Source organism: Gopherus evgoodei, chromosome 1 (genome assembly GCF_007399415.2).
Source record: "Gopherus evgoodei ecotype Sinaloan lineage chromosome 1, rGopEvg1_v1.p, whole genome shotgun sequence".
NCBI lineage: Eukaryota > Metazoa > Chordata > Testudines > Testudinidae > Gopherus > Gopherus evgoodei.
The window spans coordinates 31338029-31355344 of NC_044322.1; the positions used below are offsets into that span (position 1 = coordinate 31338029).

Sequence of the window (17316 nt, forward strand, 5' to 3'; positions counted from 1 at the left end):
GGTAAAATAGCCAATGATTAATTTTCCCTTCCCTGCTAAAAGTTTGCACCTTATTCCCAGTTAGAATCCTTCTAACACCCAGTTATTGGATCATGTTAAGGCCTTGTCTGCTATGTTAAAGAGCCTGAAATATCAAATATCTTCTCACTGCGTAGGTACCGACGGAGTATCACCAACATGCTTCTTAATTTTCTCTTCAATAAGTAAAATAGAGTTAGCACTTCTAATTTCTCATTGTCAGGCACGTTTTACAGGACTCAAATAATTTGTGTGGCTCTTCTCTGAACTCTCTGGAATTTTTCAACATTACTTTTTAAAATGTGGACACCAAAAGTGGACCCAGATGCCAATGAATGGTCTCATCAATGTCTCATATAGAGATAATATCGCCTCTCTATTTCCTGCTCTCTAATCTCCTGTTTATGTAGTTAAGGATCACATTAGCCCTCTAAGTCATGTAATTACATTGGAAGCTCACATTCACTTAGCTGTCTATGAATGGGAGATGAATAGTGAGGTGGCAAAATCGGCTGAAAACACCCAATGAATCTGGACCAGTCTGGGTCTCTTGCCCCCTGAACCCATTCACTGGAGTGGTGTTTAGTGAGACATGATTGTTCTCCACCTGTTCTTGTTGCTTGTTTGTAAGCTACATTCCTTTCTCTTTGCTCTAACTGGCCTCATTGTTCGTTTTACTATGAAGTGTAGTGAAATCTTTGAACTTTTGCTGGTACTGTTAAAATGGCTTGTCACCGACTCCTTTTCCCCTGTAACAGTCTAAAACAGTGGAGTGTTGTAGTGTTTGCGTGAGGCTCAAATTCTAAGAGAGGATTCCACTGAAGGGATTAGTGCTATCTCCCAGCCTTGTGGCCTGAGAGATCTGGGATTATGCTGTGTCACAGGCCTTGAGTGTAAACCACAGTCAGATACCTTTGAAGACTGGTCTGGTGCTTCACTCTTGTAGGTTGGCGTAGCCATTTCTTAATCCTGGTCTGAGTCAGATGGCCAAAACTCAGAAAGCGAGAGGCTAATGTAGTCTTAGGAACATGCAGAAAACCTTAGCATCACCAAGCTTGTTAAAAATTTGTATGTAATTTGTGTGTTTTCCCTTGCTGTGGGGACTGCTCATTCATACTCATATTTAATCAAACTATGTCTTAATAAAGCTGTAGCCTATATATCATTTTCTTTATCTTTAGCATGCCCTCATTTGGCAGTTTACAAGGTTTACCATGTTTGATATCATTTTAATCAAGAGGTGACCATATTGTGACTATAGTATACAATTCTTCTTAGTCTCTCTTTCAAGGATATGTCATGTGGGTTTCTTTTAAATTAAATATTGAGTTTAGGCAACTCTGAGAGATCTGAATTCTAACCAAAAATTTAAAGTTCAACAAAATGGTTAAATGGGAAATAGGAATATATGTTACTGGAAAGGAATAGAATTCTGTTGAAAAAATTGTATTTGGCCATATAATTACATACTGTGTCATAATGTATACTCACAAGCACATGGAATTAAAGTTTTGGGGGCAGCCTGAAATTGGTATTTTGTCAGCTTGAGTGCCTGACTTTACAACTTTAAGATTGTTCTTGTATTTTAATTTTTTGCATATTCTAGAGGTTATGTATGTATGTAACTATGGGCACAGAGAATGATGCCCATAGTTAAGCTTGCCTGACGCTTTCTGTTTTAAGACCCTATTTTCTTATAACTTTCTGCAATGAATGAGGCAAGGGCCCTACAGTCAACAGCTTTATCCAGTACACAGTGTTGATTCATTCCAGAGCACAGTCCTGTATAAAAAAATATGTGATCATGTAATTAAAAACTGTATCATAATGTACACACACACAAGGGGGCTGAATTATGGCTGTACAGACAACCCTAATTCTAGAACGTCAACTTTTGAGTGTTTGATATTGCAACTTAACATTCTGTAACATAGTCTTCTGGGGTGTTATTTATATGAAGTAATAATTGCAATTATCACCCTATTGTAGCTGTTATAACAGAAATAAAGAAATTGTCCCAGAAATTAATGCAAAAATTCCACAAAATTAAGACACAGCCATAGGTGTAACATATTGGGGCAGTAGGAATCTCTGGCAAAACCAATATTTGCAACACTAAGTACATAAATTGCATGTTCTTCTCATTTATCTAAAAGTATACTCTGGCGATTTATGCATCATGTCTGCTAGCTGTAGAAGAAGGTAAGGTACTTTGATCTTATAGCTTTAGTTAGAAGGCAAAATTTACTGAAGTAAGAAAAGATAATGACATCGGAGAGGTGAAAATAAAGAGCATATGGAATACAATTAGAATGCCTTCAACACAAGGTCTCTTGACTGGATCCTCTCAAATTTTCCCTAACCTTTATCACTTGGTAGATTGATAACTCACCTTCACAGTACATTTCCCATGAATGTTGGCAGCCTCTGAAATGTAAAAAAAAAGAGAGAAGAGCTTGCTGCAGAGCAGCTGCAGTGCAAACAAGAACTGACATTGTCTGAATCTTTGATCATGAATTCTAGCAGCAGAGTAGCCCAAGCCAGGGTTTGAACAAACTCACTGAAGGGCTTGTAAGGGAATATCCTACTATGTTCTGTAGTTTCACTGAAACCTTTTTTTTTTTTTTTAAATTGTGGCTGCTCTATATGGATAGCATTTTCTTGTTGCTGTAAGTTCTCCCCCAGGAAAAGCAGATCCACCTACTGTACATGAAACTGTGAGTACAGGAATTCTATGAAACTAGGAAAAAAGCTCTGGACTACTGGTGAAGCTCATTTTGCATATGTAATGGAACACTGACAAGTGTTGCTCCATCATACAAAGAGACTGAAAACAGAGAAAGGAAGCAATTAGAGGTGGGCCTGAGACATGAAGTTTGGAACTGAAGCCAGATTTCTTGCAAATTTGGAAGTGTTTGGTCAGGCCATTATGATACTTACCTCCTTTGTAAAGCATTTTGAGATCTTCTGATGAAAAGTGCTATATAAGAGCTGGGTATTAGTATTTAATAATTATTATTATAGAGTGAAGAGTGATACACAAAGTTCACATGATGTACTGGATCAAGGTGATTAGTTCCTTGATTTTGATTCAGATCCATCTTAGAAGAGTGTGTAAAATTATGTTCATGATTTAGAGAAGGAATGACTTAGCTCATAAGTGGAGCTGTACATAACTTGAATAGCAAAACTGGCTTTAGACTTTTGGGCCTACCAGGCAAACTGGCCGAAGTTTGTTTGAATCTTTCATTGAATCTTTTGCTTTGGGTTCCAGAAACAGCAAAAATAGGGAATTTGACAAAATGTTCTACCCAAACAATGAAAACATAGCAGTGGAATTGCTGCTGAAACCACCAAAAAAATCCAGGTTTTGTGATAGAACCTCACCTTACAAATCTCACTGGCTTTGCCTGAAATTTTGGGATTTTTTGTACAGAAATTCAAAGCAAAACCACAAAACTGTGTGAACTGAAACCACTGGAAAGGGGGCTGTAACTCTGAGGAGATTAAATTGATACATTTTGTGCAACATTGTGTAAATGGTGGGACAACATGGAGCCATGCCTCTATCCATCTGACTACATATTCATTATATGGCAGTCGTCACCATAGTAACCCAGTTTTGCTTAGTCCTCCATGCCATGTGATTTAACTGTTTATTGCACACCCCAAATTTCTTTCCTAAGAATTACTTAACCAATAATAAATTTGCTTTTAAAGGAAAAATCCTCTTCTGTGAAGGGCCCTGTGACAGCAAGGGAATCAGAAAAGGCAAGCCACAGGTGAGCCAGACCAGAATATTTCTGGCTTCTGGCAGACAGGGTAGAAGAGGTGAGGAGGGATATTTCAATGGTCAGGAAACTAGTCTGGGCTGGGGGAACCTGGGTTCATTTCTTGCTCTGCCGCAGCATCCTGTATGCTCCTGAACTAGTCACTTAGCCTCTCAGTTTGCCATCTGTAAAATGAAAATAATAGCACTTCCCTACCTCAGAGATGTGTTATGTGGCTACAGCACTCAGACACTAAAGTGATGGGGGCCACATTAATACCATAGATAGACACAGACTGTGATCTGATTCCAAGTGTATTAACCCTGTTTTTGTGCACCAGACAGTGCAATGAGCCTACTAGTTGGAATAATATGTGGTGTTAATATGCATAAATTGCACTCTGTATGCTGCATGGTTTTATTAATAGGTTATTTCCTGCACAGCAGCTCCAAAGTTGGAAATAATGCTGTAATTTATATAATTAATAATTATGTTGTAATCATTTCTATTTGAAATGTGTGGCCACTTCAGTGATTGTGTCATGGGAAAACCATTCTCAACGAACTGCATGAGTAAAGGGGAAAAAACCCTAACAGAATAAAAAGTTCCCATGAGCTGAGTCACTGGAATTCTAATTATAACATAGGTAATTGATTACTGGAACATTTTTTTTTAAATATCACTCTCCAACAATGTGCAGTCCAACAAAGTGATAGGCAAGGCAAATATCTTAGTGATCTCTTTGATTTATTTTGACATAATCTAGCAGAGTTAGCCATTAGATTTTATTTTATGTTTAAATTTTAATAAATAAAATTAGGGAAGTCATGGCTAAGACACATTTATTTTTATAGAAATAAATATATTCCTATAAGAAACATGCATTAATCATTGTTCTGTTCTTCATATGATGCCATACATGTGCATGGCATTTTAAATGACAAACGACACTTGAGACCTGCCTGGGAAAGCTTACAAATCTCTGGGCTCAACCCGCTGCAGTTAGATCTGTGCAGATGGGCATTCAGGCCCACACAGATCCTACATTGCTCAGTGTGGTTTCAGGTGGATGCACAGGTTCACCAACATGGATCTAGGTACAGCACAGAAGCCTATGTTTAAATTAAACATGATGCGAGACCTTATAGGAATGTGTTGTGTTGGTATATATGGAACGGGTTACTTATAGATAGTATGCCAGTAGATGGTGCTCAAGAATAGGTAGCATAGTTCCTGCGTTTTGTAGGACTGATAAGACTTGTTGGACACTGCAAATAGCTTCCTCTGGCTGCTTTTTGTGTCAACAACAAACCTCACATCAGTTTTTCTGCTTCAATTCTTCATTGTGGCTGCCCAGGGCACCAAGTCACTTCATAACAGTAACTGTGTTTAGGAAATGGAGGGAGTGAGAGAAGGACGGACAAGTATGACAAAACCAAGACGTTTAAGTGAGTGCATATATTTGTTATATTTGAATGCTGATAGCTTTGCAGCCTTTTTTCAGTAATGTGTTTGTTGTAAATGCCTTTAACTTTTTGTTTTGTATTCCTGAATGTGTGAACTTAGGTAATGGGGTGGATGAGATGGGTGCATAGGAGAGGGGAGAGTATGAGACATAGGTTGATGCTGAAGTGAACAGAGAGGTTAAGACCACTAATTTAAAAAATATCTGTAATCCTTCTGGCAGGTGGAGTCAGGAGCAATCAGGGTCAGGTTCAATATCTAGGGGTTCCTCTTAACAATACAAAACAGAACCAGCTCAAGCCCCCACCCAGTAGCCTGGGAAAACTAAACACTACCCCTGGGCGTCTTTAAGAGGCAACACTTCGACACTCACAAGCATTAAGTCTGTGCATAATAAAAACTTGTATTAAAAAGAGAAAAGGAGCCTAGCATTAATCTGGGAAAACACCACAACCTCATGCAAAAGCATGTGACCATAAGCAAACACCCACCTCATAGTATGCCGGGCAGTGTCCTTTGCTTCTGTTATCCATCTTGTGGTGTGAAAGTTCAACCAAATATGCCTTTAACATGCCACTCCCCTGTCACTCTGCTGTACCCCACTCACAGGAGGTTGTCTTTAGTCGGCAAAGACCTAGAGTTCAGAGATGCATTCACACTGGTTCTCCCCTTTCCAAAAAAGCAATGCCTCCACTGCAGTCACCACCTCTGCAGCTGGCTCAATGCCGCTGTTATTTCTGCTACTGTTACCTCTGCTGCTGCTGGCCACGTCTGCCACTGTTATCTCTGAGGCTGCTACTTCTGCTATGCCACATTTTCAGGTTTCCACACTTAGCCCAGCTCTTAGTAATTTTACTGAATAGCAGGAAACCTCTGTGCTACTGCCTCTTCATGGCCTTTCCCTGCAACTCTCTCCCTATACTAGGTCTAAAGTTTAGCTAGTAGCTCTGCTCATCAGTGATTTTAGTTCTAGTAACACTGTACCTGAACAAGGTCTCTCAATTGAGCCCAATCAGCTCTGTCTTTTAAACACTAGAGAGGGTCGGGTCAAATAGTATCTAAGACTCTAGGCAGCACCCACATCATCAAGTAGGAACACCAATCCCCACACACTCTCCAGTTCAGGGGGATATGGCATCCCTACTCCCTGCTTAGCAAGTGAGGTTCGGCTTAGGGTTACCCACTCAATCAGGACAGGCTAAGCACAGTTCTGCTGCCCTTTACTCAGACAATAATAGTAACAACATTTCATTACTCCTGCATTCAATACAAATGTGAATTGTAACCCAAAACTAGCCAAAATTGGTCATGTTGGCAAAGCAGCTCTGTCTGCTCTGTCTAGGCAGAGTAGGGGTGCCTATGCAAATACAGTCTTCTCCTGAAATCTTTCCCCCCAATGTATCACTAGATGTCAGATGAGAATTCATTCAGACCCTGCTTAAATGTCCACAAACTTTGAGTGTCTTCACTTTCTTCAGTGCCCAACTGAAGATAGGTAGGTGTCTCAGGCTGGCCATCCAAAAATGAAGGCACTAGTCATTTTTTGAAATTTTGGGGTTGTAAGGCCACATGGCAAGTCACAGCCACTATTAGAACACAGAAGTTCCCAGTTCTGAGCACAGACCACAGCATTCTGTGTCACACCCAACTCTGTATCACAGATGCATATACTGAGTGCAACCTTCACTTATAGTCACTCCTGGGTAGAACTGTGTAACAAAATCACAAATTTTGCCAAATTTCTCTCTCTTTCTCACACACACACACCTCTTTTCTGGTCAAAAATTGAAATTTTTTATAGAAAAAGTATTTGAAACTTGAAAATTTTCATTCAGCTCTGTTCCTGATGTACCGTATCTAAGTGATTTCTGGAATAGTGCCAGGATTAGTAGTGTCCCCTACCAAAGTGTCTACCTGAAAAAAAATTGCTGGTTGGAAACTGCAGTGAAGGGAGCTCTTTTCACTTGTATTGTAGCCATGTCAAAGTATCCCAAAACTCTGTGTATTGCCGTTGATCAGACTGAACATGATGTTCCCTGAAGAGCACTTCAATCTGCTTCCTATATATTGCATGTGTTGCAAGTGATCTGTGTATTATGGTGACTTATGAGGACAGAATCTTTTGCTCCCAGGTTTTGAGGAGGGGTGGGCTGAGACTTGCAGGGATTTTTGTGTTTATTTTATTTTATTCTTCTATGCTGCTGGATATTTATATGCCAGGGTGGGATTAGCAGTCATTTATATGCATATTTTAGTTTATGGGTTGGGCACCTAGGAATATTTTAGATGCCTGAGTTAATAAATAGTGAGAGAGAATATTTAGGAGCTTCTGTATGGATGGTAAAGAACAAAACATTATTATAACACCCTGATAGGCTCTTGATACAATGGGCTACTGTCTGGAGATTCCAGGGCTGCTTTGTTCAGCCCAAACACATGAGGCGTTACAGCCATCAGGCCCTATCCTTCTTTGTTAGACCAGTAATTCAGAGACCCCTTTGCCCAACTAGGTGAGGCAGGGCCAAAAAGGCTCATGGAATATCCATCCTGGACACCATTGTGCAGTAATTTGGGGAAGAGTAGAAGCATACAATATCCTCTCCCAATTGGTGGGGAAAAGGGAAAATAATCTATCCCTCCCAAGAGTGAAGAAGGTGTATCCCCTTCCATCCATGGTTACTTTTATTGCTGTTACACAGGGTCCACAGGTGAATCTTGTGGCAGGATTGTTGTACTAACATTTCTGTTTCACACTCCTTTTCCTGAGGGAAGGGAAGAGTAGAGTTAAAGACAGAGGCAGTGTTGCTAGTTCTCACAATATTTAGTGCCTTACTTTAAAGCCCCATCTCCCGGATTCATGTGACTTTGTGAGACTCTCAGCTTTCATCTGACAAAGACAAATGAAGTTTCTAGCCTTCACTGTTGGTAAGAACATTTTGAAAATGTGAAGCCTCAAGAGAGCAACAGAAGACAAAAGAAAAGACAGTTATTTTGTAAAAAAGTCTCATAATTTATGAAGAGTTGGGGTTGGCTATGCGGCCATGATTTACTTGAACTACTCTGACTGCACCGTGGCCTTAAATGTTAAAATAATAACCTCCTGCAACATTTCCATACAGTTCTTCTAGATCAAAATGTTCTATTAAGGAAAATTATATTGTTTTCTCTGTAAAAAAAAACCTTCAAGACTTGGCACGTAGCAAAGCTTTTTCTTGTTGCTGCTGCATAGGATTATTTGCAATTAACCACCCACCATGTAATCCAGAGGGATGGGAGGGGGAGAGCCCAATTAAAAAATACTCTTTTATTTTCAACGTGCCTTGTTGGAGTCTCATTAACAATGGTCAGATACATCTGTGAACATTATAATGATATGCATGTTCAGCTTTAATTTTCTGGTGGAATAGAGTATAATATAGTGACTCTCCATTTTCATAATTATTTCAGATAACATTGGTGCCTAGGATATCTTTTTGAAAAGCAACATTAGTTTGCTAAAATACCACAATTTCACCTATCTGTAAAATGAAAAAAGTAAGGTTGTGTTGAAATGTTAGTGTTCTTTTTGTAACCATTCCCTGCATACATTTTTGTTTCAAAACCTCAAAGTCGCAGTGCTTTTACTATTCATTGAACAATTCTGAATTGTATCTACATGTCAGGAATGACCTACAGAAAGCAGCTGGCAGACTTTTTAGGAAGCATTCTCAAAGCTGAATGAGATCATGCAAGAAGGGAAAGGAAACTTTCTTTGCATTTAGGAAGGCCAAAATAGTGGTTTTAGTCAATATTATTGCAACTAAATTTACTAGTTACTATTTATAGATTCAGTGATTTTTTAAAGCCAGAAAGGACAATTAGATGATCAACCCAGTTACCCCTGCATTGACCCCAATAATTTCAGTTTGACTAAAGTAGATCTTCCAGAAAGGCATCTTTCTGCAGTTAGACTGATAGTATATTAGCTGGTACTTAGTATGTACTGTGCTGGGAAAGTTCCCCTGCATTTCTTTATTTGCTTCTTTCATAAGCATTTTGTAAAATGAAACATTTCCTAGAAGCACATGGCTTGGGTAGCTAAAATTGTCACTTAGCCTTAATTGTTATGTTTTAAAAAAACAAGTCTTTGTTTTGTGTAACAAATATTCTACAATGCGTAGAATCGACTGTATTCATATCATAATATCTCAACAAAATGAACTGTACATTTATGTAGCATAATTTAAGACAAACAAAGAAGTTACAGCTAAAAATAGAGAAGCAGAAAAGAGATGCCTTTTAGCATAGAGCTATAAGATCCAACCCAGCTGTCCTTACTCAGGCAAAACATCCACTGAGTTTGTGATTTTTGCCTGAATAAAGATGCCAGGTTCAAGTCCTAAATTTGTAGAGTTTGCCCTATGGTGATTTTAATCATTTGAAATTTATGCAGCTCTGGAAATTTATGCAGTTCATTTTTTCTGAACAGTACATCCAATTATTTTTTGGACAAATAGGCATACTCTTCAATATGTCCAAGTTTGATGCCAACCGAGGCTGCAAATGCCTGCAGTTTGTCCCATTTAAACTCCAAACTTGTCAGCCTGCAAAATTAGATTATTTTCCCCTACACATAAAATACACAGATATGTCATGGATACCATGCAGAAGGATTTTGACCCGAATATATAATAGTAGCTTCTCTGAGATGGAGAACTTGTATTCCATCCAGCTGATAGCAGCTCAGCTTTGTTGTGTTATATGTGAAAGGCATATTGGCATGAAAATATAGCATGGTTGCCAACTAGTGACAAGAAACTATACAACTCTGAAATGCCTAAATGAAGGCAGTTGCTAATGAAACATGGCAAGCTAAACCTTGATCCACAGTAGAATTAAAACTTGAGAGTTTGGCCAGTAGTTGTCATTCGCTGTGCTGGGAGAATTTTCTGCCTTGATCAAAGCACATCTTCATAAAGTTGTCCAAACTTAATAAGAAAAGAGTGAGAGGATATCAATTGCCATTTCAAACAGCATTCATTCGGAATCAAAGCAAATGTTAGTCTGTGTCGAGAAACTGAATGAAATAAATGTTGACTGTGTTGATATCAAAGGTAAAGTCAAAGTTACACCATAAATGAAGTAGGAACGTCATGATGCAGCTCTAAATAAAAAGCTATATATGGAAATGTATTGAAAAAGAGGCAAAAAATACAATAGTTAGGAAAGAATCTAGGCATAATTTGAAAGGATAATTACAGGCAAAAAAAGCAAGAGTAAATGTAGCAACAGAAAGAGCAGAATAATTGTGAAGTAATTAACAAGAATTCTTCATTATTCTTTGGTGGAAAAATAACTGATTTCAGGTTAAAAATGAACCCTGGGCTACAGAAATGTTTCACTAGTGATCTATCAAATAATTTACTTTAGCAAATTATCTCAAATACAGACACACAGTCTAATTCATACATATTTCTTAGTGTATCTATTTCTTTAGAAATGGTCCTGTGGAATGAAAATTATTCGTTAATCCTTTGTGCAGAATGCAAATATATTTTACTTGTATTTTTATCAACCCAGACTTCACTTATCTTTTGGAAATAAATGTTTTGTTCTCAGTGATAAAGTGTGCTAAGGTAATCTCCATCATCATAAAGCTATGCTTTAATCTCAATTATGTCATCTGTATTTGAGGGGGAAATACCTAATAATTATAAATGATACTATATAATCCATCTTTTTGAGTATGAGTGCTTGATTTCATTGGAATAGGAACAATCTGATATGAATTCACCTAGACTGTTAGGAGTTGAGTGCAAGAAGTAATAGTGCGTGTCATGGCAAAGACAATTTTCTCCTAGATTTACAGTAGCTCTCTAATTTGACCTGTGACATCCACATCATGAGGAATTAATGATGTTCTTATAGGTAATGTAGAGGCAAACAAGTGTATAGTATATTTGTGGGTCTGCTAATATTTCATAGATTTATAATGATAGACAATTCATAAACTCATTCATTTCTAAAATTTAATTTTTGAATATTCCTGTTCTTCGGATGGGTAGACTATCAGTGCCTTTATATAGTATCTTTCCTGTAAAAGGATCCCAAAACATATTGTAAACTACAGTATTTATAAGGATCAGTTGCATACCAATGAAATGCAGCCATCTCTTCATAGAACAGGGCTCCATTCTGCATCGGAGCATTACATACTAGCTTTCAGGATGTGAAATGAATCCTTTTTCCAACTGAAACTAGAGTGCAGATTTCAGGTAGGTAACATATAGCCACCCAAGTCAGAACATAGCCACGGTTCTGGGCAGGATATCTGGTCTGAATGATGGCATCTCCAGCAGCACAATGTCAACTAGCAGTCCCATATGCATTTAATACTCACTCTGGATTAGAGTCGTTGGATCTCTGCTCTTTTAGATGGAATCTCTCAGTGTTTCAAGAATCTTCAGTTGCCTGGGTGAATGAAGGGAAAGCAAATGGTTCTAAAAAAAGATACTGGCTTTCTCCATCTGCTAATGAGCTTTGCAGATGAGATATTATAATTATAATACCTCTATACTGCCAGGGCCACCCAGAGGTGGGGGGCAAGTGGGGCAATTTGCCCCAGGCCCCAGGCACTGCAGGGGCTCCCACGAGAGTTTTTTGGGGCCTCTGGAGCGGGATCCTTCACTCACTCCGGGGGCTCAGGAAAACTCTCGTGGGGCCCAAACCCCTGGAGCTTCTTCTGCTCCGAGTCATCATCGGCAATTCGGTGGCTGGGGGTCCTTCCACTCCATCACGGAAGGACCCCCTGCCGTCAAATTACCGCCGAAGACCCAGCTCTTTGGCAGCGGGTCCCGCTTCGGCGGTAATTCAGTGGCTGGGGTCCCCGCCATGGGTCTTTGGGGCACTTCGGCGGTGGGTCCCAGAGTGGAAGGACCCCCTGCCGCTGAATTACTGCCGAAGGGGGGAGCCACCCGCCGCCGAAGACCCCGGCCCCCTGAATCCTCTGGGCTGCCCTGTATACTGCTGTACAAGGTGCATGACCAACAGTGTTGCCTAGGGATCAGGTCGGGGTTGGCAGGCTGTCTGCTGTTGATGCACAGTCCTCTCCTCCAGGGCCCCCACCCCCAGGGTTTCTAGTCCTCCCCTTTAGCAGAAGGGTTTTGGGGCAGGGCCCTTGAACAGTTAGTCTTTTCCAGCTGGCCCTTCACACTAGGGAAAGGCTCTTGCTCTAGTATTGACTTTTTGGAGTGGATAAGAGAACCACTGGTGCCAGTCTAGGGCCCAAGGGTGGGCAGCTACACCCAACACCTTGGGGTCCTAAGCCACTGCCTCTCCCAGACCACATCCTACCCCACTTTCCTTCGGCTTCCCAGAGTAGATTACTTCAAACAGTTCCCTGACCTACACACTCTGTCACCTGCCTCTCCTTTGTGGGTTTTCACAAGTCTTGTGTTCTCAGGTCCTGGGCAATGAATCCTGGGCAGTACTTCCCCCTCAGAGAAACCATCTCTCCCTTTCACTGCTTGCATCTGAACTGCTCTGCTCCCCTTTTCAAAGCCCTGCCTCCAGCCTGTGCAGGCTTTGCAGGTGTGTCTGTGTGCAGCTGCCTGAGCCCTGCGCTCGTCTTTACCCCTTGCACTTCCGTGTGGGGTTTGTGCTTTTCATTCAATGGCCTTAGAGCGCTTCACAAACATTCTTTGGTTAAGCTTTACAATCTCCCTGTGAGCTAGATCAGTGTCATCTCCATTTATCAATTTATTGCTCATTGTGATGGCCATATAAATGCTTGTAATAATAATTATTAAGCTTATAGGTAGTTTAAGTGCTGTGCCTAAAGTCATAGGTAGCCAGTAGCAGAGTTGGACCTAGGAGCTATGACTCCTCCCAATCCCCTCTCTATTAGACCGTACATTAAGGGATTTGATATTGATTAATATCAGTTATGATTCATAAAATGCAAAGATTGTGTTGTTAGTGTATTGTATCCTTTTCTTTTAGGTTACTCAATACTTCAAGCTATTATGGAAAAAGCGGGACAAAATAGCTGGCAAGTCAGTGCCATATGTGTGGAGAATTTTAATGATGCCAGCTACAGGAGGCTTTTAGAAGACCTGGATCGAAGACAAGAAAAGAAATTTGTAATAGACTGTGAAATAGAGAGGCTTCAGAATCTTTTAGAACAGGTAATACAACTTTTAATGTCACTGTAAACCCATTACTATAGTTCCATAAAGGTAGCCTCTAAGCTTTACCCTTCATTTATTTTTGCCAGTCAAGACAAGGTTTCCCTAATGTTTACTCAAGGGCCAATATTTTATCTCCACTTTCTCCCCATCTTCATTTTGATATTAAACTTCCATCACAGCAGCTCTCAGGTCAGAGTGGATAGCCACTTCTGAGACAGCAGGCAATGCTCATGCTGCTCAAACATCAGCCCAGAGCTTTAACATATCAATGCTTGGGGAGTCTTGAACCAAAGTCTCTTGGCTGGCAGAACAACACTCAGCTCCCAAGTTGATTAAGAAGAGTCCCCCAAGTTTTAGACTGGATTTTTTTAAATCTAGATTGAATGTTTTTCTAAAAGCTCTGCTCAGGGAATTATTTTGGGGAAGTTCTATGGCCAGTGCGACACAGGAGGGCAGGCTAGATGATCACAATGGTCCCTTCTGGCATTAGAATCTATGCATCTATTTTCAAAAATATACATTTTAAATGCCAATTTTATTTGATGAAATTGTTTATGTTTATCCAGGGTTATTTACTGTTCTCCAAACATCATAGACAACATATTTCCAGCTGTACAAGGTCTTGAAATCATTATTACATACATTTAAAAGGGGAGTGTTATTATCCATAGCAAAGTATTTATGAAAATGGAAAAGAGTGAAATAAGTGATCTTTTGGAGAAGGGATAGAGGGCATGTTCTTCCTTAGTTAACGAAGGCAGCAGTTATGTAAAGGAAAGACTATGGGCTTGATTATCCACTGCCTTGTACTTTGTATAGCCATTTATACCTGTGCCAAGTGGGCTTAAAATGTTGCCATTCTCATCTGGAGAATCTGGCCATATAACTGTCTCTCTCTGAGCTATTTCTTAAATGACGGAAAAAAATAATAGTTAGGAAAGAGCATTTTGCTAAGTGATAGGAAAATAACTTGAGGAAGTATATTCTTTTTGTGTCTCACGTAATCCCACATATTATGCTGATGCTCTGAACATTCACTTTTCAGTATCTAGTGCCACTGTGTGAATACTACAGTGAATGAATGCCATCTAGTGGTGCTAAATTCTGTTTTATTGTGCTACTTGCTTTATTTTATTTCCTTATTTATTTATATTTTTATTTTGCAAAAGATAGATTAGAGGTTTATAAAGTTTTTATTGTATAAAACTTTAGTGATGCTGATGCTGATATGGGCAGCAAAACATAAAATGCCATTTGTGATTCAGAAATGTGCAAAGTAGTTTTTTTTTCCTGAAAACCATTACAGATTAATTATTTTAACAGCAGAAACATGAGAGAAAGAAACTAAGAATTAATGATATTGCACTTTTAAATTTAACAAGGATTATTTCAAAGAGGTGATGCCATACATATTAATTTGGCCAAATCTTTTGCCACTGTGTCGTAGTGTTTTAATGCACACTTATCATAGCTTATAATAGAATCCTTCTCCTATCCAATCTCTTTTGTAATAAAACAAAAGAGCATTGGTTTTTAGGACTGATCTTAAAGTGTGTAGGGAAGCAATTTTTTCCCCCTGAGTATTTGTGAGGGGGAGGGCTTATGTAGAGAGTGGTATATGTCCATATATATTTGAATGCATATTTCTGCATAAACTCATGGACCTATTTATCATCTATTGCTTTAATGGCAAAGAAATACATATTTTAGAGCATGCTATCATTTTGATTCTGATCTCACTGATACTGGTTTTACACTGGTGTGACGCCATTACTTCCAGGAGCCACTCCTGATTCTCATGTCAGCAACCGAGATTAGAATCAGCCCTACATTCTGCATGGACAATTCCTTTGTAGAATAGTTTGCGCTCTTTGTTTGGATAGGCTTAGGCCTGATTCTGCACTACCCAAATCAGTGGAAGTTTTGCCATTTACTTTAATAGGACTAGGATCAGCCCTTTGCTTATGTTGTATTGTAGCTAACACAAAGTGGTGGCAATTTAAAATATCAGGCCCTGACTTCTTTCATTTTGCATGAGGATTCTGATAGCCTGTAGATAATAGTGGTGACTTCACAGAAGAGGAATTGACTGAATCTCAGCTTGCCTAATTGATTCAATAGGCCTTTTTCCTCCAGACTTTTTGAGAAATGAAGTTTAGTTGTGTGAAGTACAAGTCAATGTTCTGTAGTATATATTAGCAGAAGAAAGTCTTAGTAAAATGAGACCTCAGTGCAAAGTGCTCCGCTCTTCAATTTTTGCTGACTAAGGGTGAGAAACTAACTTATTTGTGTGAGTGTAAATTAATGTGTATTAAAGAAGTGTAGGCTAGGTTCTGAACACTTCTTCTTTGAAGGGGATGTATAATATATTGTATGTCCTACCATGAGATAGCTGAAATTCTGGTTTATGATGAATTCATTATCTATGTGAAGATAAAAGTAAATGTAAAGAGAAGTTAATTGGATAGATAGAAAGAAAGAACGAACCTGTTCCTTGGGAAGACAGTTCTGAAAACCCGTACAATGATTAGAGGGGTAGCCATGTTAGTCTGGATCTGTAAAAAGCAACAAAGAGTCCTGTGGCACCTTATAAACTAACAGAAGTATTGGAGCATAAGCTTTCGTGAGTGAATACCCACTTCATCAGATGCTTGTGTCCGATGAAGTGGGTATTAACCCACAAAAGCTTATGCTCGAATACTTCTGTTAGTCTATAAGGTGCCACAGGACTCTCTGTCGCTTCGTACAATGATTGCTAAGGTTGAAAAGGACAAGCATGAGGATTCTGCTACTGCATTTGGAGGATAGGGAACATAAAAATTCCCACTCTTTTATGGATGTATAATGTGTTAGTTAAGTTTTGAGGGTATCCCCAAAGAATCATCTTCCTCAAAATCCTTATGCTGATGGCACGGTATAAAAACCAAGTAATGCCCGCTCTTTATGATCTTGGTGGACAGGTATAGGATACAAATGGCCATGGAGAAAGTTGCTTCATACTTACACTCCAAAATGCTAAGTCCAGCTCCAGTTTAAAATAAGCATCTATGCTGTTGTTGAAATAAGGGGAGGGATAGCTTAATGGTTTGAGCATTGGCCTGCTAAACCCAGGATTGTGAGTTCAATCCTTAAAGAGGCTATTTAGGGATCTGGGGCAAAAATTGGTCCTGCTAGTGAAGGCTGGGGGCTGGACTCAATGACCTTTCAAGGTCCCTTCCATTTCTAGGAGATTGATATATCTCCAATTATTATGTATTACCTTTATTACTTCAGTGTTTTTTTAATTTCCCAATTCCCAGAGATCTACTTTATCCAAATCTATTTCACAAGCTTGCTCTTTGTAAGATCTAAATTAGACTTAATTGTCCTATAATGTATCCTCATAGGAGATGACCATCTGATCCTTGATAGGGTCTTCCTGCTTCTAATCCAAATCCACAGACAGATGTTAGCAGGTATAAAATAATTAACTTTCACTCTGCTGCCTCAATTTATATGCACGTATATTACTAATAAGTAGTTACCTTACCTTTTTGTTTCATATACATTTACACAGGCATAATGAAAATAGCCAACGTTTTCACTAAAAATTGTAAATGGAGAAGTGTACTGAGAGATTAATACACTCTTTGTTCACATTGCCTAAAAAAGCCACATTTGACAGGCACATTTATTCCATAGTTTTTAGATATGTATCTGATGCACAAAATCAGGAATGGTGTCCCTAGCCTCTTTTTGCCAGAAGCTGGGAATGGGTAACAAGGGGTGGATCATTTGATGATTACCTGCTCTGTTCATTCCCTCTGGGGCACCTGGCATTGGCCACTGTTGGAAGACAGGATACTGGGCTAGATGGACCTTTGGTCTGATCCAGTATAGCTGTTCTTGTGTTCTTA

General features: G+C 39.2%; 1 protein-coding gene across 5 annotated transcripts in view; it reads left to right on the top strand.

Moving 5' to 3' along the window:
• GRIA4 (glutamate ionotropic receptor AMPA type subunit 4) overlaps positions 1–17316 on the top strand; it is a 300900-nt gene that overhangs the window by 173907 nt on the left and 109677 nt on the right. For all 5 annotated transcript variants that reach the window (XM_030560571.1, XM_030560562.1, XM_030560588.1 and 2 more), the window contains exon 4: positions 13233–13417. In XM_030560571.1, coding sequence (XP_030416431.1) covers positions 13233–13417 — 185 coding nt within the window. The remainder of the gene's footprint in view (positions 1–13232; positions 13418–17316) is intronic.